General features: G+C 42.0%; 1 protein-coding gene across 1 annotated transcript in view; it reads left to right on the forward strand.

Moving 5' to 3' along the window:
* Nucleotides 1-27,489, forward strand: part of LOC121285856 (hepatocyte growth factor-like) — a 72,667-nt gene that overhangs the window by 17,062 nt on the left and 28,116 nt on the right. Inside the window, exons 5-13 of the mRNA XM_041202753.1 lie at nt 3,788-3,930; nt 4,233-4,353; nt 5,071-5,189; nt 5,949-6,114; nt 13,872-14,005; nt 16,739-16,841; nt 22,248-22,378; nt 23,681-23,710; nt 26,250-26,346. Of these exons, the coding sequence (XP_041058687.1) occupies nt 3,788-3,930; nt 4,233-4,353; nt 5,071-5,189; nt 5,949-6,114; nt 13,872-14,005; nt 16,739-16,841; nt 22,248-22,378; nt 23,681-23,710; nt 26,250-26,346 (1,044 nt within the window). The remainder of the gene's footprint in view (nt 1-3,787; nt 3,931-4,232; nt 4,354-5,070; nt 5,190-5,948; nt 6,115-13,871; nt 14,006-16,738; nt 16,842-22,247; nt 22,379-23,680; nt 23,711-26,249; nt 26,347-27,489) is intronic.

Here is a 27,489-nt window from a genome sequence, read left to right on the forward strand (position 1 = left end):
CATTGAGGATACCCTCCATCATGTGTGGCATTACCACCGTGTTAAATGGGATAGACTTCGAACAGATCTTGCAACTCAAGACTGGGCATCCATGAGGTGCAGCGGCAGAATTGTACTCGAACACAATCTGTAACCTCATGGCCCAGCATATACCCCTCTCTACCATTACCATCAAGGCAGGGGCTCAACTCTGGTTCAATGAAGAGTGCAGGAGGATAAGCCAGGAGCAGCACCAGGCATACCTAAAAATGAAATGTCAACCTGATGAAGCTATAACACAGGACTACTCCTGTGCCAAACAGCATAAACAACAAGTAATAGACAGGGCTAAGCAACCTCACAACCAACGGATCAGATCGAAGCTCTGCAGTCCTGCCACATCCAGTTGTGAATGGTGGTGGACAATTAAACAACTCAGTGGAGGTGGAGGCTCCACGAATATCACCATCCTCAATGATGGGGGAGCCGAGCACATCAGTGCAAAAGGTAAGGCTGAAGCATTTGCTACAATCTTCAGCCAGAAGTGCCAAATGGATGATGCATCTCAGCCTCCTCCGGAGGTCCCCAGCATCACAGATGCCAGTCTTCAGCCAATTCGATTCACTCCACGTGATATCAAGAAACGGCTGAATGACTACAGCAAAGGCTATGGGCCCTGACAACATTCTGGCAATACTACTGAAGACTTGTGCTCCAGAACTTGATGTGCCCCTAGCCAAGCTGTTCCAGTACAGCTACAACACTAGCATCTACCCGGCTATGTGGAAAATGGCCCAGTAATGTCCTGTACACAAAAAGCAGGACAAATCCAACCCAGCCAATTACCACCCCATCAGTCTACTCTCCATCATCAGTAAAGTAATGGAATGGGTCACCAACAGTGCTATCAAGTGGCACCTGCTTAGCAATAACCTGATCACTGATGCCCCGTTTGGGTTCCGCCTTGGTTCAAACATGGACAAAAGAGCTGAACTCCTGAGGTGAGGTGAGAGTGACTGCTCTTGACATTGAGGCTGCTTTTGACCGAGTGTGGCATCAAGGAGCCCTAGCAAAACTGGAGTCAATGGGAATCAGGGGGAAAACTCTCCGCTGGATGGAGTCATACCTAGCACAAAGGAAGATGGTCGTGGTTGTTGGAGGTCAGTCATCTCAGCTCCAGGACATCACTGCAGGAGTTCCTCACAGTAGTGCCTTTGGCCCAACCATCTTCAGCAGCTTCACCAATGACCTTCCTTCCATCATAAGGTCAGAAGTGAGGTTCTTCGCTGATGATTACACAATGTTCATTATCATTCTTGACTCCTCAGAAACTGAAGCAGTCCATGTTCAAATGCAGCAAGAACTGGACAATATCGAGGCTTGGGCTGACAAGAGCCAAGTAACATTCATGCTGCACAAGTGTCAGGCAATGACCATCTCCTGCCATCGCACCTTGACATTCAATGGCATTACCATCACTGAATCCTCCACTATCAACATCCTGGGGGTTACCATTGACCAGAAACAAAACTGGACTAGCCATATAAATATAAAACCTACAAGAACAGGTCAGGCTAGGAATCATGTGACGAGTAACCCACCTCATTACTCCCCAAAGCCTGTCCACCATCTACAAGGCACAGGTCAGGAGTGTGATGAATACTCCCCACTTGCCTGGATGAGTGCAGCTCCCACAACACTCAAGAAGCTTGGCGCCGTCCAGGACAAAGCAGCCTGCTTGATTGGCACCACATCACAAATATTCACTCCCTCCACCACCGACGCACAGTAGCAGCAGTGTGTACCATCTACAAGATGCACTGCATGAATTCACCAAGGCTTCTTAGACAGCACCTTCCAAACCCACGACCACTACCATCTAACAGGACAAGGACAGCAGATAGATGGGAACATCACCACCTGGAAGCTCCCCCCTAAGTCACTTGCCATCCTGACTTGGAAATATATTGCCATTCCTTCACTGTCACTGGGTCAAAACCCTGGAGCTCCCTTCCTAACAGCACTGTGGGTGTACCTACACCACATGGACTGCAGCGGTTCAAGAAGGCAGCTCACCACCAACTTCTCAAGGGCAATTAGAGATGGTCAATAAATGCTGGCCCAAGCAGCGAAGCCCACATCCCATGAATTATTGGAAAAAGTATTTTCCATAAGTCTTTGAGTAAGATTTCAGTAATTCTTTATAATTGATACTTGTCTAGATACAGATGAAGCAATCTTCTGGCAGATAATTCATCTGCAAAGGTATTTGAATCACTCATGAAGGAATGCGCTTATTCTTCTAAGAACATTAACCTTTTGAGTGACTTGCCTTTTTCCATGTATTTTCTGAGGAAACTTCTGCTTTACTGCCATAGACTCTTGTATCACTTACTGGAATGGAACACCATTACGTGACCTGACCTCTGCTTGTAGGAAAACACTTAAAATCCATTTTAGAAACCTTCAGCAATATGGTCAGCAATATGTGCAAGTAACATTCTTTATCCATCAAAAGCACTATGATTTGTAACTAACATTTTATTAATGATCTTTACTTGCTTCAAAAAGTGATACAGATAAGGAGGCTTTGCAACTTTTACCAGCATAGTTCTGCACTTTCTTTTATGTTCACTTCTTTCTATTTGAATAAATCAGCTTTAAGATCCAGAATTATGAATCAACTTGTTTTGCTTGTAGTGCCTCAGTAATTGTTGTTGACATAGTTAAGTGCTTTCCCTAGCAACATACCTGATTTCGAAAAGTTGGAATTTACCCCTCACTTTAAAGCATCCTCATTCCTTCACTTTCACAATCAAGTTTAGTTGAAGGGGACTTCTGTTGCCCTTTGTCCCTTGGTAGCGCTTTGGTCACCACATCAAAATAGTACCTTCTATTTTGCATTTAAAATGTGGTACAAGTATGTTATGTGATTTAAACATTTGTATCATTATAAGATTTTTTTTATCTGTAAAGCTTAATGTTCACCAAAGAAAACTGAATATTATCAGTTGGACATTGAAAAACTAAAGTATGTAGTCATGATAAAACATGTCAAGTGATTTAGTGTTTTGAACTTTCAGTAAGCAAATATGAAGCACTTTCACAAATATGTATTAATAACTGCAAATCCAAAAAATGTAGATCAACACGTATTTCCTTTTTGAGCAATTTTTCTTTGTCCCTTATCAAAAGGATGAACATCCATGTTGGGGGATGATACTTCATGTATCAAATGTTGGTATCAGTCACTTTTAGGTGACTTATTACACAGGTCAAATGCAGGTTAAAGCCCATGAATAAATCTTAACTTCAACCTCCGGAGCATGTGAATATGCTATGTGGTAGCATGTCCCCTTTTAATTACAGCAGCCATCCCTTTGACAATTTTGAATAAAGTTGCTAATTTTAATGCAAAGTGGGCTTAATGGTATGTTTCTGCACTGTTAACTCTTCATGGAATTAAATTGAAACTGCTCAAGTTAATTTAGGATTTTGAAATGGTAGGGCAGAATTTTACGGCCCTGTTTTGGTGGGGATGGGGCTGTAAAATGCGGCGAGATATTCTAAACCTCATTGGCTTCAGCAGGAATGTAAAATCCCGCTGGCGTAAAATTTCGCCCATGCAGTTAGCATAGCATTTTACCCCATCAGCCCGAACTAGATTAAAACACAGTTCCCAGAAGTAAGAGGACATAGTGAGAGACTGATCAAATCCAGGTGATTCTTATTCTAGTTGACTATACATCTTGAAACACAATAGATTTAAACATGTCGTTAACTTGAAACAGTTTGTCTACTTGACTAGGTTTTTGCCTTCAACCAATCGTGATAAGAACCTGCAAGAGAACTACTGCAGGAATCCAAGGGGTGAGGAAGGAGGTCCATGGTGCTTCACGATGGACCCAAGGACTCGTCTAGAGAGCTGCGCTATTCCACAATGTTCAGAAGGTGACATGTTCCCTTTGAGATGTACAAAAAAAATCTGTTTGCAAAATGTTTAAGTATAATATGCAAGATCAGATCCTTAAGGTGAAGAGTCTGGACTGTGGACAGTTTGAGAGCACTAAGAAGTATTTTTAGATGTACATTAGATTCAGATGGTGTGAATCAGTGATTGGATGAAATAGTCAACTTGCCCATCATTGTTTGTTCCAATTCATTCTGCAGCCCCCAGTTCAAAAGAAGTGTGCAGTATTTGATTTTAAGAAACTTTTGACCAAAACGTTTTTTTTTCCTATTTTAAAATGTAGTTGAATGTATAACATGTAATGGAGAAACTTACAGAGGACCCATGGACCACACTGAGTCTGGAAAGGAATGTCAGCGCTGGGACCTTCAGATGCCACATAATCACAGATTCAATCCTGAACGGTGAGAGCAGCTAAAATACACAAGGGCTTATTTCAGATTTCAAGATCTGCAAGATTTCAACAACCAAACTTGTTTTGAATAAGTTCAATAAATTAAACATGGTGCGATCAAAAGCGCTCAATATTGTCTTGAAGAATTGAGCCATAATTTCAAATTAACATGAAAGGAATAAATACATCAGTGTTTTTAATTCAAATTCAATGCAATGAGCAATATAGAATGAGCTCTGATTGTTTTCCTTGTATCTGTGGATACACAAGCTGCCCTTAATCTGCCACAAAGTGAACCCAAATTGGGAATCTTGCTTAAGTGCCAGAAAGATGTTTGATGAGCAATGGAAATATTAGATTGGTGTAGCAGACTGATATTCAAAGTTTTAGACTAAGTTGCATGGTAAAGCAGCGAAGAGGAGGTTGACACTATAGCTGAGAATACTTGCCACTTGCATTAGTTGCCTGAACTGGTGAAGTGTTGCATTTGCTAGCATTAATATTTTCCACACAGAAAACTAGACATCGTCTGATATGTCAATATGTTACAATGACCTATCTTGTTTGTCAGCTTTGTGTAGCACACACGTTCCATTTCAGGAACTATTTAAAACTTTGTGGACTCTTGAAAATTTCTTCACAACGTTATCTGATTATCTTGGCTTAAGTATGACGTTGAACACTTGAGCAAAATAAGCTATTGCAATCCTTGTGATTTAATTTGCAGATTTCCAGATAAAGGACTTGATGATAATTATTGTCGTAATCCTAATGGGCGTATCAAACCTTGGTGTTATACACTTGATCCTCATACCCCTTGGGAATATTGCGCCATTAAAGAATGTGGTGAGTAAATATTGACTTTATTTCTTATATAGTTTAAATTTAAAAAAATAGCCAGGGGCTTTCCTCATCAGCAACAAACTATACTGAAGTCTCTGGTCATTACTAATGACTTCCTTAGTTGTCAATCCTTAAACCCAGAACAATGATTCATATTTTCCTTCATGCAGAACCACTAGCTGGAAAAACCTTACTGACCACTGCAAAGCCTCATATGTTGGATTGTTAGCATTTGATTACAAGAGCATTGATTTCTTCAGTGATATATAGTGGGACTAATAAGTGTTATTTACAAGATCCCTCTTCCCTGTTCTGACTTGGCTCGGATCATGATCTGACCTGATCTGCAAAATAATGATTCAGAAGCTGGTCTTTGGGGTTCAGCTAATCACTCCAGGGAGTTTTCAAAAGCAGAAAGTATCTTTGGGCTTCACAGCTTGCTTTTTTTAATGCATTTCCTCAACCATTGAATTTATGCAATTAATTGTTTCAGGATATCTACTGAATGAAACATGTCTCGTCCTTAAGTTTGGGGAGATGGTTTGTGAATAAGGAAACTTTGTGATAATGCATTCACCAAGCTAGAATGAACACAGAATGGGACCTGGGGTACAGTGCATATACTTAGCATTTTAGAAAAGGGGCTGGCTTTTTCTAAAGAAACAGTTTGTATTTTGACTTGGGTGCTGTAATAGCTTTCCAGGTCAATACGAACGTAATTCTGAAAGGAGTCCTCTGTTTGACGCATTATCAATGTTTCAGTTCATAATTGTGATCATGAGTCGGAGGTGACTACAGAATGCTTCAAGGGTCTTGGGGAGAGTTACAGAGGGATCATGAACACCACACCTTCAGGAATCCCTTGCCAACGCTGGGATCGGCAGTATCCTCACCATCATAACTTCACCCCTGAGAACTATAAGTGCAAGTGAGTAATCTTGCTGTTGTTGAGGTTATAAACCCTGTGCGTGGTTGTTTTTTTATGACTTTCTAATTTTTTCCAGATGGTGTGGTCTTTTTTTCTTCTCTTGAAATATTTATGTGATATTTATGTAATATTGCCAGGGAATGGGTGTGGGCTGGAGTTGGACCAGCTGACCGAGGAAAGAGGTCAGAGGTGGTCACAGGGGCTATTGATGAACTATTGCTTTGAGAAGAATATTACATAAAAGATGCAACAAAGAAAGAGGCTGTGTGGCTCAACCTGGTCCATACTGATGTTTATGCTCCACATGAACCTTCTCCCATCCTACTCCATCTCACCATATCAACATATCCTTCTATTTGCTGATCTAGCTTCCTCTTAAATGCAAAGATAATTAAGAATTTACTTTTGATATTGGATGTCAGGGATACTCAATTTTACTGTTGACAGTAATATGAATAAAAACTGTGTTAATTCCAAGTTCTTAAAATAAGATCCTGCCACCCTTGCAACCCAAATGCAAATCAAATACTGTGATAATTGTTGCACTGATGAATGCAATATCACAATTCGAGACAATGGCCTGGATTTTTATCACCGAGGCAAGTAGTGCTCGCCAGCCTCAGGAAAAAGTGCCTACAAAGGAAGGATCTTCATTGCCACAGGATGGGTGTGGGCTGGAGTTGGACCAGCTGACCAAGGAAAGAGGTCAGAGGTGGTCACAGGGGCTATTGAGTGCTGAGGTGGGCTGTTTAAAAGGCCCGCCTTGGTGCTGTGAGATTTCTTCCCAGTTAAAGTAAAAATAAGGGCCCTTCAGCCCTTACCCCTCACATTCCTTCAGCCCCCACTTACTCCCGTGCCCCATTCATGCCACCTCACTCCCCCCCCACCCACCCTCTATGGCCCCCCTCCATGTCAAAGTAAGGCCCCCTCCCCAAGAGTCCCTATGGTCTACATGACCCTTGCCAAGATGAGGCCCACCACCCACCTCCGTGCATGAGGGACCGTAGACGGTTGGTGTTTGGGGTTTTACCTTGGCATGTGGGGTATGAAGAGCCTTAGGGAGGTGGGTGGGGGGGGGCATACCTTGGCATGGGGGCATGAGGGGGACCTTTTTAAATTTACCTTTTTAGAAGGCCTCCTCATGCAGACCACTGTTCACAACTCCTCTGAGGGGCCGAGCCACAAGTCCGTTAAACCCTGGCCTGATTCCATGAAAATTGTGGAGGATTAGGACATGTCTATCTGCACAATGGAGCTGGCCAGGTTGGGAACGCAGGCCGTGAGCTTTTGACCCGAACCAGCTCACACCCTTTAAAGCCACTCCCGTACATCAGAAGCCGGGAATAGGGTCAGGAATCCCAGAATCGGGAGCCACCCGCCATTTTTAATGGGCTCCCAGGTCATCCTGAACCGGTGAAAATCCAGGCCAATAAAACTGATTAACCGGAGTTTTTTGAGAAGCAAGAAGAAATTGTATAGAATATTTCCACAGTGGGAGGCAGAGGTTGTGATAGGGTACATTTTCCATTCTCTGTGCAAAGAATGAACTCGATAGGCCCAATGCCTTTTCTTGCTCCCTATTTGGGAGCATAGAAAACTAAACATATTCCACCTGTCAGTCAGGTGCAGAAAATGTGTCGCTGTTGTTTAGCTTTTTAGAGGATTTGGTGTTACCATTGTTACAATCTTGGGTTTGTGTGCCAGATGCAAAATTGCATCAACAAACTTCATCATTCAAATTATTGGGCAATTCAACTTTGCAGTTACAAACTTGCGATCGCCAAAGAAACAGTGATGTAAGAAAGCAGGGTTAGCACCCAATCACACTAAAGTATTCTCACAGACAACAAAACAGCAAGATAAAATTACTGAATCCCTTTACTTTTAATTTAAATGTTCAGATAGTCAGTTTTATGATTGTGATATAGAAGTTAAATTCTGGTAAATAACCATTAGAAAACATTAGTTTAATAAAATGTGAAACATTTTATCATAATAGAGAGATGTAGCATTGTACAAATATAAAATTAACTTTTCAGGGCCAGAGAGAGTGTCTAATAGAATGATGAACTTAGGACACTGTTAAAAACCCAGCCACATATTATTTAACAAAGGGCTTTTGCAGCAAGATTAACATGCCTAAAAATGGAATTTGTTGTCAATTTATTGATTGTTTAGCTGTTGCATTCTGGAGAACCTCAACAGCGCACATCTAAAGGAGCGTAAATCACTAGACAGCCACTTCTAGATTTCTGTGTTACATTGCATATATGCTGTAGTATAAGGGTTTTTGGCATAGCAAGTGTTACTGTGGGGCTGGAGAACAGTGCCACCTACGGTATGATGTAGAGAATCACATGATAGTGGACTGAGTACAGATGCCAGCATGGAGGTTGTACCTAGTTAGGGCTATATCCTGGAGATGTACATAGGTATGTGTTAACAATAAGTGTTTTGTGTTCAACCACACAAGTCCCCAGACCTCTTTGTGAGACACAGAACAAACCTGTACAACATATGCAGGCTCCCAAAGTTACTATCCGTTTTAGTGGAGTAATGGTGCTGAGTGTTGACTGTTTTGCCAATGTTACTACTGCAAAATCTGGGCCCTTATTATGAACTTGTACTGTAAATTTATAAATACATGCGCTGGACCAAGTTGTCATATTTTGGAAATTTCTAGATCCTTAATTTTCTCCTCAAACTAACTTGTTACGATACCTGTAAATATATATTTCGAATTTATGGTGCAGAATTTTCTGCTCAGCATGTGGGCGCGTGCCTGACATGCTTAAGCATGAAATAGCACCCAATGACGCCGGGCGAGCGCCCTGACGTCATTGCGCACGTCGTGCAATATTTCGGTCAGCGGGAGACTGCAAGAGTCGGCAGTGCACCTGCCGACAATTCAGGCCATTAAAGTAGCAATTGATGGTGAATTTTTGCTGCCTGTCCAGCGTTACAGTTGGTGGGTGGCTGAATCAGCCAGGTGGCCTTCACGTTTTTGAGGAAACCTCATCCAAGGGCGATGAGGGTTCCTTGGTTAATTTTAAAAAAAAGATTGAAATGTTTTGGAAGAGATTTTCATTATCCTTATTAAGATGTCTTATTCTGACGTGTGGACATTTTTTCCCGAATTTACATTCTGCTTGAATTGGTTTTAAATTCATCAGCTCCCTGAAGCACCTCTCTGCCTTCAGGAAGCTTTCCTGCCGTGCTCCCCTGCACCTGCGCTGACTTCAGCCTCCACCCCGGCAGCGCTGAGCCTTTCAGTGTGCGTTACACGCTGGCTGCCCGTTAATTGGCCAGCCAGGGTGAAATCGTGGTCAGAGCCGATCGCGGTTGGCGGTCCGTTCCCCGGCCACTCTCGGGCCCACCGATCGCGGCCGCCTGCTAACCCAAAAATTCTGCCCGTGAAGTTAGTTTATCTTGAAGAAGTGCCTTCTTCAGACAAACAGCATTGTATAAACCATGTTAATCTTTTGACCTTCTATTAAAGGCTATGTTGATCAGTGGTGAACCTGAAATTTTCATGAAGGGTGATCTGTTCACCAAGATGTAACTCCTTCACTGAAAACACATTATGGGTGAATTAGTCTATGAATACATAAGCTTGCAAAATCACCATTTGATGCTTGATACCATCGTATGGTATTAATCTTTTTAATCTCTGAAAGTATAGCTCTTTCAATTGTTTGGAAACTTTTGTTTAAATTTCAAAATATTTTACACAATATATACTCTCACAATTATTCCATCTTATAACATAAACATATATTAATCTGTTGTGTTTTTAAAAATTCTCAGAATTGTAGTCATTTAAAAATTGATGAGTTTTAGCGCACATGTTTTTGTATATGCATATGTATGCCATGTGATTGTGTTGTATCCCTGTGCATTTAGACAGCTGTGAACGCTCAACAAAGGTCAAGTGGGCTTCTTATGATTTTCATTGCCCATTTTTAGCTATGTTTATTCATTGAGGCCCAATTAAACTCTTATGGTCCATGGCCATTTTTTATTTTTGAAAAAAAAAAGCTTAGAACCTATTTTAGAAAGAATTGAAAGCAGAAATTGCTATTGGCTGCAGACGAATCGGAGGTATACGTAGCAGCTTGCTGCAAGTTCATCAATAGAAATTGTGGCTGTCTTTCACTTCTGCCAGTATCCTGGATTATATAAAATGTGGACAAAAACAGGTCATTCAGCTCAACTGGTCTGTGCTAGCGTTCATGCTCCACATGAGCCTCCTCTCGCACCTTTTCTTCTAAACCAAATAGCATAACCTGTGATTTATTTTTTCCCTTGTGTTTATCAAGCTTCATCATAAACGCATAAATGGTGTTTGCCTCAGCTCAAGCTCATGAACTAACACTATACTGAAATTTAGGGCATAGAGATCAGGAATCTTTGAATATTTTATATGTTTCTTATTTACGTACTTAAATAACCTTTATAACATGTTGTTTTGTTGGTGGTATATGCTTCCATCTGGAGTGTCTTCATCTGGCGCACCTTTGCTGATGGGTGAAGATGCTTATACAAGTGTTGCACATGAAGCTACTGGGGATAAAAGCAAAATACCGCAGATGCTGGAATTCTGAAACAAAAACAGAAAATGCTGGAAAAACTCAGCAGGTCTGACAGCATATGTGGAGAGAGAAACAAAGTTAATGTTTCGAGTCCGTATGACCATATGCTTTTGTTTCATTGTGGGTTGTTGTTTTCTGTGTTGTTGTCTCTAGCCAAGCTGCTGTAGCTACTGGGTCATCGTGGTGGTACATTTACCAGCCCACCTGAGTTGTTGCCATTTTCTTCTGTCATCAACTTCTTACTGCCAAGTGAGATAATCGATGTTTAGGGCCTTCATGGCACATTTCCAAGCATTCTTGAAGTGGAGCTTTGGGGGTCTAACTTTTTGTCTGACTCTAGCGACCTCACCATACAGAGAGTCCTTGGGTATGTGACCTTCATCCATTCTGTGGATGTGCCAGAGGCAGTGAAACTCTGCCTTTGTTTGACGAGTGCCAACAAAATTAGGAGCTCTGCTTTTGAGAGGACTTCTGCATTCATGACGTTGTCCACCAGAGTAATGCGCCATAGACAGCAAGGTTTTTGAGTTTATTTTCTTGATAATTGTAACCCATCCATGTTTCACAGCCATACTGCAAGGTGATGAGAATATTGGCCTTAAAAACTTGCATTTTGGTTCTAAAAGTCAGCTTGATGTTATACCAAGTGCGTTTTGTGAGTCAGCCAAAGGTGGTAATTGCTTTTTCTATGCGTGTATCAAGTTCTGCCTTAAGGACAGATTGTCTGTCACTGTGGACTCAAGGTAGCAGTATTTGCTAACCACTTCCAGTGGGATGTTGTTTAGTGTGATCAGGGTGGAGATGCAACACCTTGCCCCATTTTTTTGATGCTTATAGTCAGCTAGAACAAGTTATAGGCATGGGAGAGACAGTTCACAAGTCTTGGTATCTGAGTTTCCGAGTGGGCGACCAATACAGCATCTTCAGCGTGGAAGAGCTCTCTGATCAGGACACAGTATGTTTTTGGCTGTGCTTTCAGTCTTGATAGGCTGTAGAGCTTGTGTGAACACTAGTCTGAACTAGTGTGCAAGTAGACTCCTTCCATAGCTGCATGGAAGGGCAAAGGTCAGGAGCATGGAGAATAAGATATCAAACAGAGTGGGGGCTTGGACGCAGCCCTGTTTTGCTCCATTCTTCACATATGTTACTGCTCCCTAACCCTCCCGCTCGCCGACTCTCTCCTGCTCGCTGACTCTCCCACTCTCTCCTTCCTGCCTGCCAACCCTCTCCCGCTCCCCCACACTCTCCATACTGCTCCCTAACGCTCCTGCTCGCCGACCCGCCTGCTCGCCGACCCTCTCCCACTCCCTCACTCTCTCCCTACTGCTCCCTAAGCCTCCTGCTCGCCGACCCTCCCCCACTCTCTCCCTACTGCTCCCTAACCTCCCGCTCGTCGACCCTCCGCCGCTCGCCGACCCTCTCCTCGATGACCCACTCCCACTCGCCCACCCTCCCCCGCTTGCCGACCCTCTCCTTGCCAATTTTCTCCTTGCCGACTCTCCCACTCTCTGACCCTGCTGCTCGCCATTTTGTTTCACAATTAATAATTTTAAGATTAATTGTATTTTATGGTTGCATCCAGAATTTGTAATACTGTAACATTTTTTCTTAAGAGGTTATCATATTAAAGTAGGAATAAGTTTGAAGTTATCCACTTCGATCCAAAAAACAGAATGACAGAGTGTTATTTAAATGGTGATAGATTGGGAAATGTTGATGTCCAAAGGGACCTGGGTGTCCTTGTACACCAATCACTGAAAGCAAGCATGCAGGTGCAGCAAGCAGTTAAGAATGCAAATGGTATGTTGGCCTTCATTGTGAGAGGACTTGAGTACAGGAGCAAAGATGTCTTACTGCAGCTGCACAAGGCCTTGGTGAGACAACACCTGGAGTATTGTGTGCCGTTTTGGTCTCCTTACCTAAGAAAGGATATCCTTGCCATAGAGGGAGTGCAGTGAAGGTTCACCAGACTGATTCCTGGGATGGCAGGATTGTTGTATGAGTAGACATTGGGTTGATTAGGCCTGTATTCACTGGAGTTTAGAAGAATGAGAGGGGATCTCATTGAAATGTACAAAATTCTGACAGGGATGGAGAGACTGGGTGCAGGGATGATGTTTCCTCTGGCTGCAGGGTCTAGAACAGGAAGTCACAGTCTCAGGATATGGGTTAGGCCATTTAGGACTGAGAAGAGGAGAAATTTCTTCACTCAGAGGGTGGTGAACATATGGACTTCCCTACCACGTAAGGTTGTGGAGGCCAAGTCACTGAATATATTTAAGAAGGAAATAGATAGATTTCTACACTCTAAAGGTATCAGGGGTATGGAGAGAGAGTAGGAGTATGGCACTGAGATAGAGGATCAGCCATGGTCATATTGAATGGTGGAGCAGGCTCGAAGGGCCGAATTACCTACTTCTGCTTTTATTTTCTATGTTTCTAAGAATACTACATCATGAACAAAACCAAGATCCTTAGCAGCCAAGTTATGATTCCCAGTTTGCAATGTTGGAAAACAATTTTAGCTTTGCTCCAACTCAAACTGTATAGGACATCTAGGGAGTGAATTAAACCAGACGAAACTTTGGCAGACTACAAATGGCATGAAGCATACCAGTTAACAGACAATTTGTTAGGCTGCCAAGAAAATTGTTTGAATTCCCTCACATTAGTAAGCAGCAGCTGTTGAAATGTTATGAATATTTGGATGTTGACAAAGAGAGTTGTATTTTGCTTGGTTGATAGCAAAAATAAACATTGGAAATACTCAGCAGGTCAGGCAGTACCTGTGGAGAGAGGAACATAGTTAACATTTCAATTCGATGACCTTTCATCAGATTGACTCCATAGTTGGCGCTGCAGTTTGATATACTAGGTCTTGTGCTGCTCCAGGCAGGTGCTACCTGGTATAACATTGCTTTAAGATCTAATAGTTATAACAATGAAAATTGCTGAGTTTGAAATATAAATGTAAATATATGATTACGATAGACCTGGAACATTCTAACATGCTTATCAATTAGTGCATATATTTTAAATAAGAAACAGTTTGCAATGTAAATGTTGCATTTTGTAGTTTTGCATAGAATAAGGAGTAAGTCTGTTCCATTACTGAAACTGTTGACATCTTGCATCCTGTAAATTTTAGTTCTGATTATTTTACAGGGACTTGAACAAAAATTATTGCAGGAATCCTGATGGAGCAGAAGCCCCCTGGTGCTTCACTACAGATCCAGAAATTCGAGTAGCTTACTGTTTTCATATCCCAAGATGTGAGAATAAGACTCCACTTTCAGAAGGTATAATGTGCAAATGACTGTCTGTATTTTAAATGTGCCTAAAATAGAGAATTTCTTCAATAAATAATGGGGATGTTTCTTAGTTCAGAGATTTGAGAATGCTGGATCTTGGTTACAGTTTAAATGACGCCTTTCCTTAGAATCTTTAGCACCATTTAAACAGACAGCAATATTCTCACTATAGTCTCATTGAAAACAAGTAGAGCACAAGAGGGCAGCAAAGACACGCACTGGCCTGAAATCTACACGTTCCTGCACACAGATTCATTCGGCATTGTTGTGAGAGGTGGCCGAGTTGGTACAATTGATAGTATTGATTGGCAGACACTCCTTAGGTGAAAACTTCAAGTTTATTTACAAAGGTACTCAGCAGCAAATACATGTGTGCTTTCAACTCAAACTCTATCTCTACACTACTAACTACCAACTACTGAGGTAGCCCATGCTACTCTCTTATTGGGTACTGAAGATCTTGTAGTCCTCCTTAACCAGCATTATTCTTAAAGGTATGTTACATACTAAATAAAAGCATAATTACTACAGGCATGGAAAGTACACTACTGCTGAAATGTTGGAAACACACATGGCTGGATTTTGGAGGTGGGTTGGGAGGTGGAATCCCTTGTAAAGTGATGGCAGAAGATGTCGAGAGAGGAGCCTGACATCTTACTGCACACGGGATATTCTCAGGATCAGGAACGGCATCTCCATTGGGTGGGAGGTCACTAATTAACGGGCACTTCCCACCCCTGCTGGCATTTTACTGGTGATGGATAGGCCCCTGCCTTAGGGAGGGACGGGTAGGGGAACTATGGAGGCCTTTCGGTGGGTTCATGGATGGGGGGAGCCTTCCTTAAAAGCTGCCCCATTGTCTTCAGAGGGGCTTCCAGTGACAACAGTCACCCTTATGGCTCCAACACGGCTGCTGCAAGGCTCACCGCTCTGATCACTGGACCTGACTACCTGACCCAGCACAATAAATTAAAAATCCTACCTGGCCTTCACAGTGCTTCAAAATGGAGGCTCCCTCTTCCTCTCTCTGCAGTCTCAGCAGCAGCCAGCAGGAATATCCCATGCAGGGTCCTGCCATCCATGCAGATGAGCCCGGCACCTTTTTCAGTCCTGACAGGGGGATAAGCCAGGAGTTGGAAAAATTACCGCTAGTAAGTTGGTCAACATCTGAAAGAGAATGATTGAAATAGAGACTTTTGAGAAATTGGATGTGTTTTAGGGTTAGACCCTTCATCAGAACCATTGCAAAGAAGAACTTGGCATTCATATGGCACCTCATTGTATCATATCCAAAATGTTAACTTGAAGGTCCATCTCAAATACTAACCTAATCATTTGTGTTCTGCTCCTTATTACCAACATGTTTTCTTGTCGCAGTTTTTCTTTTTATCATGGTTGAAGTACACTGTGGGATTGATTTGTTTAAAGCACACTTGTGTTGAGACTGAGGTGGGGACAAAAAGTAGAGAGTCTGTAAAAGGATACCAACTATTTTTTGTTCACTCCCAAATCTACTCTAGAAAAACATTTGGTTTATTAATCTTTATTTTTGATCACCTCATTGTATTTCTGGGGCATTGAACAGATTATGGAAGAGCTTTGATCCATCAATCCAAAAATGACCCACAAAGCAGCTAATCTCTTATGCAAACCAGAGATTTGAGTCATGAGGCTTTTTAGTACAAAAACTGAGATTTATGTAATATTTTAAAATCATCTTTTATAATCTGATTTTTTTTAGACAGCAGTTATCTTTTAATCTTCTAAACAATGATGATATGACTTGCCGTAATGAAGCCTGACCTGTAAAAGAATAATTATGATATTTTTGTTTTTAAATATAGCATTATAACTAGATATATTTCTATATTCAATGGTTGAGCTTCAGATTAACATCCTTATTCCGCAAGCTTTTTTGTGTTGTAATTCATCTATATTTTTAAACAATAAAATGTATAAAAGGCTTTCAAAAGAGAATTGGATAATTATCTGACAAGAAAAATATTTACAGGGCCACAGGGAAAAGGTGGAGGAGTGGGATTAAGCAGGTTGTTCCTGCAGAGAGCTGGTACAGGCACCATGGGCCGAATGGCCTCCTTCTGTGCTGTAACCATTCATTGATTCTTGTTGTGATCTTGAGAAATTGCTTTTGTTTTAAGTCGCAGATCATGTCCAGGTGATCTGATTAACATGATGCCAGGGCTTACCCCAGTTTAGCACATGTTACTGAATCATGGACCCCGATTATCTGTTGGGCATGCATGGGAGAGGCTGTGGAGCCTGACAGGACCAGGTTGCAGAGTTCTTGCTGAACCTAACGGCAGAATCTCAGTAGCAATTGAGATGTGGAAATGGACCAAATGTTTGTTTGAAATTTCACTTAATTATCATTTGAGAGTCAGGAATAAATTGTTCGGGATGTGTGTTCAAGAAATTAAAAGGGTTAAAGGTATGATTGGGTAGTTTGATGGGTGTCTGTGGACGAAGTGTGCTCGACACACATTTTGTGTTGCTATGTGCTGCTGCCTTGCTGGGCTGCTATATTGCCCGGCCTCTTGAATGCTGAGGTGGTGACTATCAAATCATACCCCAGTGATTTTAGGAAATGTAGGGTAAGGAGTGGAAAACAAGAAAGATGATAAAAGAATAAAAGTGTGATGAATTGAAAATCCAAGTTGACACTAATTTCTAACCCTGATCTATGACTTTCTATTTGTCTAGAGTGTTACCAAGGGACAGGAACAACCTATAGAGGAACTGTATCTAAAACCAGGACTGGGATACGGTGTGCACCCTGGGTAAATTACAACCAGGCTTTCAAACGGTAAGGTTCAGATTGCTGTGGTTGCTAAGGATAGGATTGTTGGTGTTAGATAAATGAAACACTTGTGACACAACCCAGTGTTTGGCATGCCTATCCACTCGATGCACCTTCAAGCATCGATGCACTGTGTTGGCTTTTTTAAAACTTAAAACAAATTTTATTCGTTCATGGGATGTGGGCTTCACTGGCTAGGCCAGCATTTATTGCCCACCCCTAATTGCCCTTGACAAGGTGGCGGTGAGCCGTCTTCTTGAACTATTGCAGTCCCTGTGGTGTAGGTACACCCATAGTGCTGTTAGGGAGGGAGGCCCAGGATTTTGACCCAGTGACAGTGAAAGAACGATGATATATTTCCAAGTCAGGATGGTGTGTGACTTTGGGGGTGGGGGGGGTTGTACTTGAAAGTAGTGGTGTTCCCACGCATCTGCTGCCCTTGTCCTTCTAGATGGTAGAGGTCACGGATATAGAAGGCTCTAGTAGGCCTCCCACTTTCTGTGCCAGATAATGAGGGAGCTCCCCCACCTCCCACTGGAGGCTGCTAGCAAACCCGAGAAGGTTTTGCTAGGCGGCCTGGGAGAGGTACGGGAAAGACATGATGAATTGCAGTGGGCTCAGGGATAATGGGTGTCAATTGGCTCATTAATGAGCCTAATTGATATCCTGCTGCTGGCCGGGAATCCGGTGTTAGCCCCTGCTGCTCTCCCACTTCACTGGGGGAGGTTTTGTCCTTGCCTGCAGACTGATATGGGGCCTCTTGGTGATTAAGTGTGCCTAGCTGTCATTGTTCCCACCACTACAGGCTGCATTAAATCTAGAAAATGTTGGAAAAACTCAGCAGGTCTGACGGCATCTGTAGAGAGAAAAACAGAGTTGACATTTTGAGTCCGTATGACCCTTATATATGGATTTGAAACGTCAACTCTGTTTTTCTCTCCACATAGGCTGCCAGGCCTGCTGAGTTTTTCCAGCATTTTCTGTTTTTCTTTCAGATTTCCAGCATCCGCAGTATTTTGCTTTTATATTATTTTGCATTAAATCCAGTCCAGTGTCTCACTGCCCTGCCCTGCACTCCCCCAACTAGTCATTTCTGTTCCCTATACCAAGCACCCATATGATCCCAAAGTGACGTTGTTTTGCCAAGTGAGTGAATGACAAGTGAGTATTGTGGAGAGGCCCTTACTTTAGTCTTTTCATTCTATTGGCCTGGGCTGGATTCAAATCCAGGCCCCAGAGGTGAAGGAAATTACTCACAACGTGGACTGAATTTAACTTTCAATAAAATACAAGGTTATTCTTGCTGAATATATGTTGGACTAAGTTTTGACAAAATCTTCTGTTTTTAAAATGACACTTTAACCCTTAGAGACCAGATGCTGAGCTGACATGAATGTTGATGTCGTTCTGTTTGCAGCGTTTGACCTTGTCACTGCAATTTGTCATGAAGAATCCAAGGGCAAATATTCTTTAAAATTAATAGATTTAGTCCTACCAATGGTTTTGTTTAGTTTTAAAGTCTTCCTAGATTTTCCTTTTCAGGAGCTTTCCTGTTATTGAATAATCCATTGAACCAGTTACCACTGTATCTAATTTCTCTCCCTCCCACTTCCCTCACGTATTTTGTGCTGAAAAACTGATTCTCCTAATTAGTAAAGACATTTTCCTTCAAACTATTGCCTTTAAACAGATTCTTTCATAGAAGTTTGAGCCTTTGAAATGTTAAGTGGTTTAGTCACATTAGATTATTGACACGTGTTGATTTTCAATCTGGAAAGGTGAAAGCTCAATATTCAGCTCAGTGCAAATTCAATAGTTGGATTTTGTTGCCAAGGGCAACCTTCTTTGCTGAATCTGCTATATCTCCTACCCTGTGCAGATAATCTTTGAATCAGATTGAAAGATATACATGGCTTGTTGCTGCAGTTCAGGAACCACACTCCCTCTTCAAGGTATGAAGCCTCCCGCAGGCTCAGCCTGATGAGTTCCTAATCCACTCTGCCTAGGGGCAACTTTGGCCTGGGTTTTTGTGGAGTTTTAGAGATTCCATGTAAGGTCCAAAATGGTGGACTAGCCCCTGATCCAGAAGTCCTGTCCTCATTTCTGACAGATTCCATTTTCGCCGGTAGGGGAAAGAGGGTGGGACACTCAGGCCATTTAAACTCAGGGCCGAGTTCAAACAGGCCACTTTTCCACTGTAGCAAGGCATTAACCCTCAGTATGAGAATTATGACTTTAGAGAGTAATAATAAATGCACTTGAAGGGCGGCTAAGGTCTGAGGAACTGTCAAGCCCCAATGTTATTTAAATCCCCAGCCCTTTTTTTAAAAAATCAAAAAAAGGCTGCCTGTATCAGTAAGAGTTAAAAACAAATCTGTTCTAGTAGCTACAATTGTTGTTTGTTGGCATAAAATTAAGGGCTATTATATTTATGCCTAGTTGCTTTTCACAACCTATCATTCTCTCAGGGCGTTCTAAGTTCATAAAAGCAAAATATCGCAGATGCTGGAAACCTAAAACAAAAACAGAAAATTTTGGAAAAACTTAGCTGGTCTAACAGCACCTGTGGAGAAAAAAAAAGAGTTAACGTTTCGAACACTTATGACTCTTCAGAGTTCTGAAGAAGAGTCATTAGGACTCGAAACATTAACTTTTTTTTTCTCCACAGACCAGCTAAGTTTTTCCAACATTTTCTGTTTTTGTTTTAAATTCATAGCTTGATTGTCAGCTCAGAGGTTGTTAAAGGATTAGCTGTCTTTGTGGTGTTACGTGTACAAAAAGTGATTGAGTATTTGAGGGGATTTAAATGTCTTGAATGGGCTTTCATGAATCGGCGATACTTTTTAGAAAGCGCAGCCAATAATAGATATTTAAAGCTTTATTTTATTTCATCTCAACATGGCTCTTGATATTTGCTGATGGATACTGAATGAGTTGGCATGGAGGATTTAAGGGTAAACCGTGGTGCGTGGAGGCATGAGTTGGCATTAAGTTGGCATGGTTGGACATAGTGGGTGGGTGAGGAGACTGAGGGGCTGTGAGTGCTGATGACTAGAGGGCCTAATATTTAACGGAACAAGTCACAGCGAATTGAGGTGGACCTTTTAGTCAGTCTCACTTGGCAACTGGCAGCCTCTGTGGCTGCCTCAACTCTGTGTCCAGGGGCAGCGGGCCAGACCCCATCCTGCACCCGCCCACCCTGGAATGAAAATCCGTCATTCAGGAGAGTTTCTCCTGAGGCAGGTATGGTAAGCCAGGAGATTTCCTGACTCCCAGTACCCGACTTGGGATCGAAAATTCAGGCCCTTTTGTTTCTTGTTCATGGGGTGTAGGTGGTGTTGCATTTATTGCCCTTTCCCAGCTGCTCTGAGCAGGTGCTGCTGGACCTTGAGCTACTGCAGCTGTTATATTAATGGTGTTCCCACAATTGTGTTAAATGGGGATTTCAGGATTTTGACCCGACCACAATGATGGAATGTTTGTTTTATTCATTTGTGGGATATGGGGATCGCTGGCTGGGCCAACATTCATTACCTATCCCTAATTGCCCTTAAGAAAGTGGTGGTGAGCTGCCTTCTTGAATCGCTGCAGTCCATGTGGTGTAGGTACACCCACAGTGCTGTTAGGGAGGGAGTTCCAGGAGTTAGACCCAGCGACAATAAAGTTGCAGCGATATATTTCCAAGTCAGGAAGATGGTGTTCCCGTGTACCTGCTGCTCTTATCCTTCTAGAAGATAATGGTCATGGGTTTGGAAGGTGCTGCCTGAGCAGCCTTTGGTGAGTTGCTGCAGTGCATCCTATAGCTGGTACACACTGCCGCCATTGTGCATCGGTGCTGGAGGAGTGAATGTTTTTGGAAGGGGTGCCAATCAAGTGGGCTACTTTGTCAGCTTTTTAATTGTTGTTAGAACTGCACTTATCCAGGCAAGTGGGGAGTATTCCATCTCACCTCTGACTTGTGCCTTGTAGTTGGTGGACAGACTTTGGGGAGTCAGGAGGTGAGTTACTTGTTGCAAGATTCCTAGCATCTGACCTGCTCTTGTAGCCACAGTATTTATATGGTTAGTCCAGTTCAGTTTCTGGTTAATGGTAACATCCAGGATGTTGATAGTGGGGGACTCGGTGATGGTAATGCCATTGAATGTCAAGGGGCGATGGTTTGATTCTCTCTTGTTGGAGATGGTCATTGCCTGGCATTTGTGTGGCATGAGTGTTACTTGCCACTTGTCAGCCCAAGCCTGGATATTTTCTAGGCCTTGCTTCATTTGGACATGGACTGCTTCAGTATCTGAGGAGTCGTGAATGATGCTGAACATTGAGCAATCATCAGCGAACATCCCCACTTCTGACCGTATGATGGAAGGAGGGTCATTGATGAAGCAGCTGAAGTGGTTGGGCCTAGGACACTATCCTGAGGAACTCTTGCAGTGATGTACTGAAACTAAGATGATTGAACTCCAACAACCACTTTGCGCTAGGTATGACTCCAATCAGTGGAGAGTTTTCCCCCGATTCCCATTGATCCCAGTTTTGCTCGGGCTCCATGATGCCAAAAAAACTCTGATTCATGAAAGCCCATCCAAGACATTTAAATCCCCTCAAGTTCCCAATCCATTTTTGTACACATAACGCCACAAAGACGTGATGGTCAAGTGCTGTCTTGATGTCAAGGGCAGTCACTCTCACCTCACCTCAGGACTTCAGCTCTTTTGTCCATGCTTCAACCAAGGCTGTGACGAGGTCAGAAGCTGAGTGACCCTGACAGAACCCAAACTGAGCGCCAGTGAGCGGGTTATTACTGAGTAAGTGCTGCTTGATAGCACTGTTGATGACGCCTTCCAACACTACTTTTTTTTGATATATGTCCAATTTAAGGTGGTGTGTGACTTGGAGGGAACCTTGATCATAATGGTGCTCCCATGCTCTTCTATATCTTGGTGGTAGACATTACAGGGAAGGGAGTTGCTATCGATATAACCTTGTTGAGTTCTTGCAGTGCATATGTACAGTAGGCAGAGTGCACCATTGATGGCAAAGTGGATACTGAGTCCAATGGCAGAGGCTATTGATCAAATGAACTACCCTGTTTGAATGGTGTTGAACCTCACCTCTTCACCTATCCAGGTGATTGGTGAATTCCAGTGGGTCCTCCACTGACTCATTTGGAGAATAGTCAAGTTTTTTATTGGTTGTGGGATTTATTTGCTTGCCTGTTCCCCTCTCTGTTGGTTGTGGAACACAGGCAAGATTGAGCAAAGTCACCATTAAAAGTAGATGTCTTTTAAAATTTAATCATGTTGTTAATAAATAAGATTGTGTTGGTGGAAAAGTTAAAACATCCATCCTGTCATGTCTTTTCAAAGGTGAACAAGGCATTTCATTGTGTAACTGCTGATCTTTACTTACGTGCAGAACCATTTTTTACACCAATTCTGAAAACCTGATGGAGAACTATTGTCGTAATCCAGATTCAGACAAACATGGTCCCTGGTGCTACACTACTGACCCCCTCACTCCATGGGACTACTGTGCAATAGAATCTTGTAAGTACTTGAAGACATTACCTACAGGTTATAAGACTCCACTCACTTCCAATGCAAAGTCTTGCTCACCAGGAACACAGATCAGAGAATTGGACCTGGAGGACCATGTGCCTGTTCACAAGACTTCTGATGTGTCTGCTGTTCATTTGAATGGCTAGAAAGTTGGGAATCTCACTAATCAGGTGTATGGACGTCCATGCTCAAGTCTCCAAGTGAGACTCTCAATTTTGGGGCTATTGTATACATTCCTTGTATGATGCAGTGCAAATATTTTAGAGAAATTCCATCATGATCTGTGGCTGTGTGTTAATAGCATATGGACAGTGAGGCACTATATTGTCGAATGATCGAACCACAATTTCTCATATAAGTTCCCAGCCACACTGCCGTGGATGCTGCAACCTTTGGCTGCATCTGTGTTTTTTTCAAAGTTCCATCAGGTCTGTAAAGCTCGGAGGAAAAGCTTAGAGAACAGAGAAAGCTGACATGTTAAATGAGTGTCTGTTGCCTCTGGTTTTAACCAAGATAATGAGTCTATTGTAGCTTTTTGTTGCTTGGTTATTTTTTATCATTCAAATCATGAAGTGCGACTTACTAATGTTTTTATAAAAGCCAGTTATAAGTGTTTAATGTTCCCAAACATTACCTCAAAATTCAAATTCTTTAACTCCACTGGAGAAAACATTTAAGGCCTCATTAATCTTTGAATGGTAACTGGTAGATATAAACACCACTTACCCATGACTTTTAACGTCTGTTTATAAACTACTTATGAACCTCTGTCTAAACAACAGAGCTTTTCATACTTCCCTAAGAAAGCATGCTAATACAGTAGCAATGAATGCCAAAGACTGGACAAGAATTGTTGGCAATAAATATATTTACTAAAATGTGACATTTGGTATATTATAGTAGTATTTATTAACAGAACCTTTTGCTTTAATAGTTTTACTTATTACGCACAAGTACACAGCAAACCTACATTATACCTTTTCTTGAAATATACAGTTCATTTGAATTTTCATTGGGATTGAGTTAAATTTTAAGAGTTTTTTTATTAATTATGACTGCTAATATATTGCCTTCTGCACGACTGGGTTCAAATCCCATTCTTGTCGATGCTTCTTGTGCTTGATTGTCTTGGCTGCACATATACTAAAATTGGAATGATACAGGGAAGATTACCTTTGCAGATTTTGCTTTGGGTGTGTATTAGGACTAAATATATGTTTATCATGCATTTCAACTCATTGTGTCAAGGAGTAACTTGCCTTATAGTAACTTCATGCCCTTTCTATTTAGGTGACAAGACTCTCAAATTAACCTCAACAGGTATGCTTCTTATATTATCATTTTGTGTCATGTTTCTATAGGAATGTTCTGATTCAAGTTCCTAGTGAGAACCTTTCGCCTAAACAGCAGTTTGTTGATTCATGTTAGTAGTTAAACCTACCACGGACAGAATGTTCATCCTTTTCCTGCCTCCTCATAGCCTTCTAATTTTGGTGAATTAGAATGTTGTTGCTCTAAAATCCCTCCTTCCATCATTGTGGGAGCATATGAAGAGGAGGAGAGCATTTACCCCCTCATGCCTGTTCCACCATTCAAGGAGATTGCGACTGATGTGCAACCTAACTCATATACTTTTAGTTAACAAATATCTACCAAACTCACTCTTAAATTTACTATCAATTAGCATTCATTGCAGTTTGCAGCAGAGAGTTCCAAATGTCTACCAGCCTATGATCTTATTGCCTTATTAAACTGTTAAAATAATTAACGTACTCAACTTGTAATTGTCAAACTTTTCTCTTCCTTGTTGTTGATTAAGGGATTCAATCAGGAACGTGTAGAACATTATAATATAGAGTGTTGAATAATTGAATCCCGATGTTGTAATGGGACAAAAAGGCACTTCCATATTTTTTATGTGTATTTAAATATAGACGAGGCAAACATTTTGCAAGTCTTTGGAGTCCAATGTTTTGGCATTTATTGGATTTTTTGTGAGATTTTTGTTTTATTTGCCCTTCTCTCATACATAGGGTGGAATTTTTCCCTTGGAGGTTGGGTGTGCGCCTGACTTGAATGAAAGAATAATAGTGCGCGATGATGTTAGGCGAGTGTCTCGATGTCAACGCGCACTCTTGTGATGCTTCGCTTGGCGGGCGCACATGAGAGGCGGCACTGTGCTCGCCGACAATTAAGAGGCCTATTAAGGCCCTTAATCAATTTAATTCAATCTGATTTTTCGCTGCCCGTCCAACTATACAGTTGGCGAGAGGGCGAAAAGGCTAAGCAGCCTTTGGATGTTTTATGAAACCTCATCCACGGGCGGGATGAGGTTTCCAACAGGAATTTAAAAATAAAATAAAACTGTTGAAATCTCATTTATAACATGTCCCTGCTCATGTGACAGAGTCAGACGAGGGGACATGTTTTTAACATTTTTAAAGTCTTTATTTTTTTAAAAGCCTTCAGCTCCCTGGTGTAGCTCTGTGCATGTTCTCGCCCTCTGCCCCCATCCACCCAGGCAGCGCTGAAGCTCCCAGCGCGCGATTCATGCTTGCTGGCTGTTAATTCGCGACCGCTCCCAGGCCCGCCCTCCACAGCCACCTGTCGAGGTAAAAATCCTGGCCCACAGAACCTCCCAAAATCAATGGGCAGGATTTTTCACTTGGCGTGTAGGCCGCGCCCAATAAACCCAAGCATAAAATAGTGTGCGATTTGACGTCGGGCAAGCGTCCCAACGTCATCGTGCACTTGGGTGATATTTTGGGCGGTGGGCGCACATGAGAGTTGGCAGTGCATCCACCGACAATTAAGAGGCCTGTTAAAGCCATGAGTGTATTAATTAACCTGGATTTTTCTCTGTCCGTTCAACGTTACGGTTGGCGGGCGGTTGAATCAGCCAGGCGGCCTTTGCATTTTTCAGGAAACCTCAAGCAAGGGCGGGATGAGGTTTCTGATATTAATTTTTTAAAAAAATGTTTGGGAAGAATTTTTATAATGCATATGTTTAGGTGAGTGAGTCCGATGTGTGGACATTTTTTTCTGCATTTATAAATCTTTATTTGATGGTCTTATATTCTTCAGCTCCTTGAGGCGGCTCCCTGCCTTCAGGGAGCTTTCATTGCGCACTCCCCCGTACCCGTGCTGACTTCAGTGCTCATTCTCCTCTCCCCCGCCCCTCCCCGCAGCGCTGAGCCTTTCAATGCGCGTCACGCTGGCTGGCACGAAATCGCGGTCGGGGGCCAATCGCGGGCAGCGGGCTGTTTCCCGGCCGCTCCCAGGCCCACCCACTGTGCCCACCTGATGACTTCAAAATTCTGCCCTGTGTCTGCACAGTACCTAAAGCATTTATCCCCCAAAACAACATTTTACTGTTGCTGTACTAATGTATTCCCATTTCTCCCTGTAGCACGTAGAAGTGCTTTCACTGAAAAATATTTCAAATCTTGAATTTACCTTTTTATTAGCTCTGTGTACTGAAATTGCGTTCCATACACAAATACACTCACACTTTACTTCTATCTGAGTACTGGGAGATATCCAGGATATATTTCAGATTTACCCCTTGTTTAACTTTTTAAAACGTGTGTGACTTGTTATTCATAACAAGATTATGTCAGTAACCAAAATATGTTGTTAAAGGGACAATGGACAAGGTCGGTGTGGGGGTGGGGGGTGATGTGGGGAAGCAGGGCTTTGAAACAGTGCTGTTGGAAAATACTCCAATTTTTAATTCAGGATTATTCAAAGTTTGAGTGTCTTGATATTAAAAGGGTGATGCCTTAAGTTATAGCTATTTTTCTGAAGTCTCGGTTTTAATGACAAACTTTTACTTCTTCCTCCCCTGTCCAATCCCCAGGCTCTCAAAAATGTTCAAGTGGAAAGCAAACAAGAATAATAAATGGATTCCGAGCAAATGCCAAAACGTCCAGCTGGATGGTTAGCCTGAGACACAGGTAAAGCAGTCTGATTTGTGAACAACCTCCCCAGTTATTCCACAACCTTAGTTTTGAATTTGATCAAGCATACATCCATCATAGCCCCATATAAGCATAAAGGAACACATTTTTCACTCTCTCTTTGTAAACAAGTTTATTATATGTGTGTGCCACTGATATCCCAAGGCACTGAATTAGACATTTAATTCACCTATTCATGTTCCCCGTCTTACTCCCATGACATTGATGACTTGAGATTGTTTGCCATGCCCAAGCTGTCTGATACTTCACCAAGTAGCCATTTCTTTCCATAATTGTAGTTTTGTTTACTATTTTCCTCTCTCACACACAAACCCTGAAGGTTGCTGTTGTGCCCCCACTACCATTTTGACCTGGGACTTTCCTGAGTACCAGACTATACATTGACTTTGTTGAGGCTGCCCCATCTCCTGCCAAATCAAGAAAATCAATCCCAAATTGAAGGACCTGGTGTTAACAGAAATTGGGGTTATTCTGTCGTGACTTATCAATAGTGTGAAAGGGGTGTTATAGATCAGCCACCTGGTATACTCACTGTGCAACAGATTTCAATACCAAGGAGAATCAGGTGGGATGTATAATGAGTAGCAAATTCAATATCGTCCATTTTACACCATTGCCCAAACTTAAAATTACCACCAACAGAAGTGTGATATTTTAATAAATTGTGAATTGGATTTTTTTGAATATAAATGATAGATATATTCATACTTTTGTTATAATTTATTTGGTTTTGAATAGTTTTTCTGCCCTTCCCAAGTATTCACCCCACCCAACCCACGGTCTTTTGTACTACCATGGGTCACAGCGTCTCAGAAGTATTAAAGAAATTGGCTGAACTACTGAACCTTTACCCAGAGCTGACTTTAAGAAAAACAAAAAATTGGTAAAGTCCTCAATTTCTGGTTGATGAAAAGCAGTTTTAAATGAGGGTTGTTCTCAATGTTCTGGCTCTAGAAAGCATTAAAATCAAATGATATGGGGCTCCCTTGAGAGGGCCTTCTCACACTATTTAAACTTGACATCATATGGAGTGCAATCCAGCATAGTGTGAAGTCAAGTTTAGAAAGTGTTCAGCAATCCTTTGCAGTTCCTGGAGACATTATGAACTTATTAAATCAT

This window comes from Carcharodon carcharias, chromosome 13 (genome assembly GCF_017639515.1).
Source record: "Carcharodon carcharias isolate sCarCar2 chromosome 13, sCarCar2.pri, whole genome shotgun sequence".
NCBI classification, from domain to species: Eukaryota; Metazoa; Chordata; class Chondrichthyes; order Lamniformes; family Lamnidae; genus Carcharodon; species Carcharodon carcharias.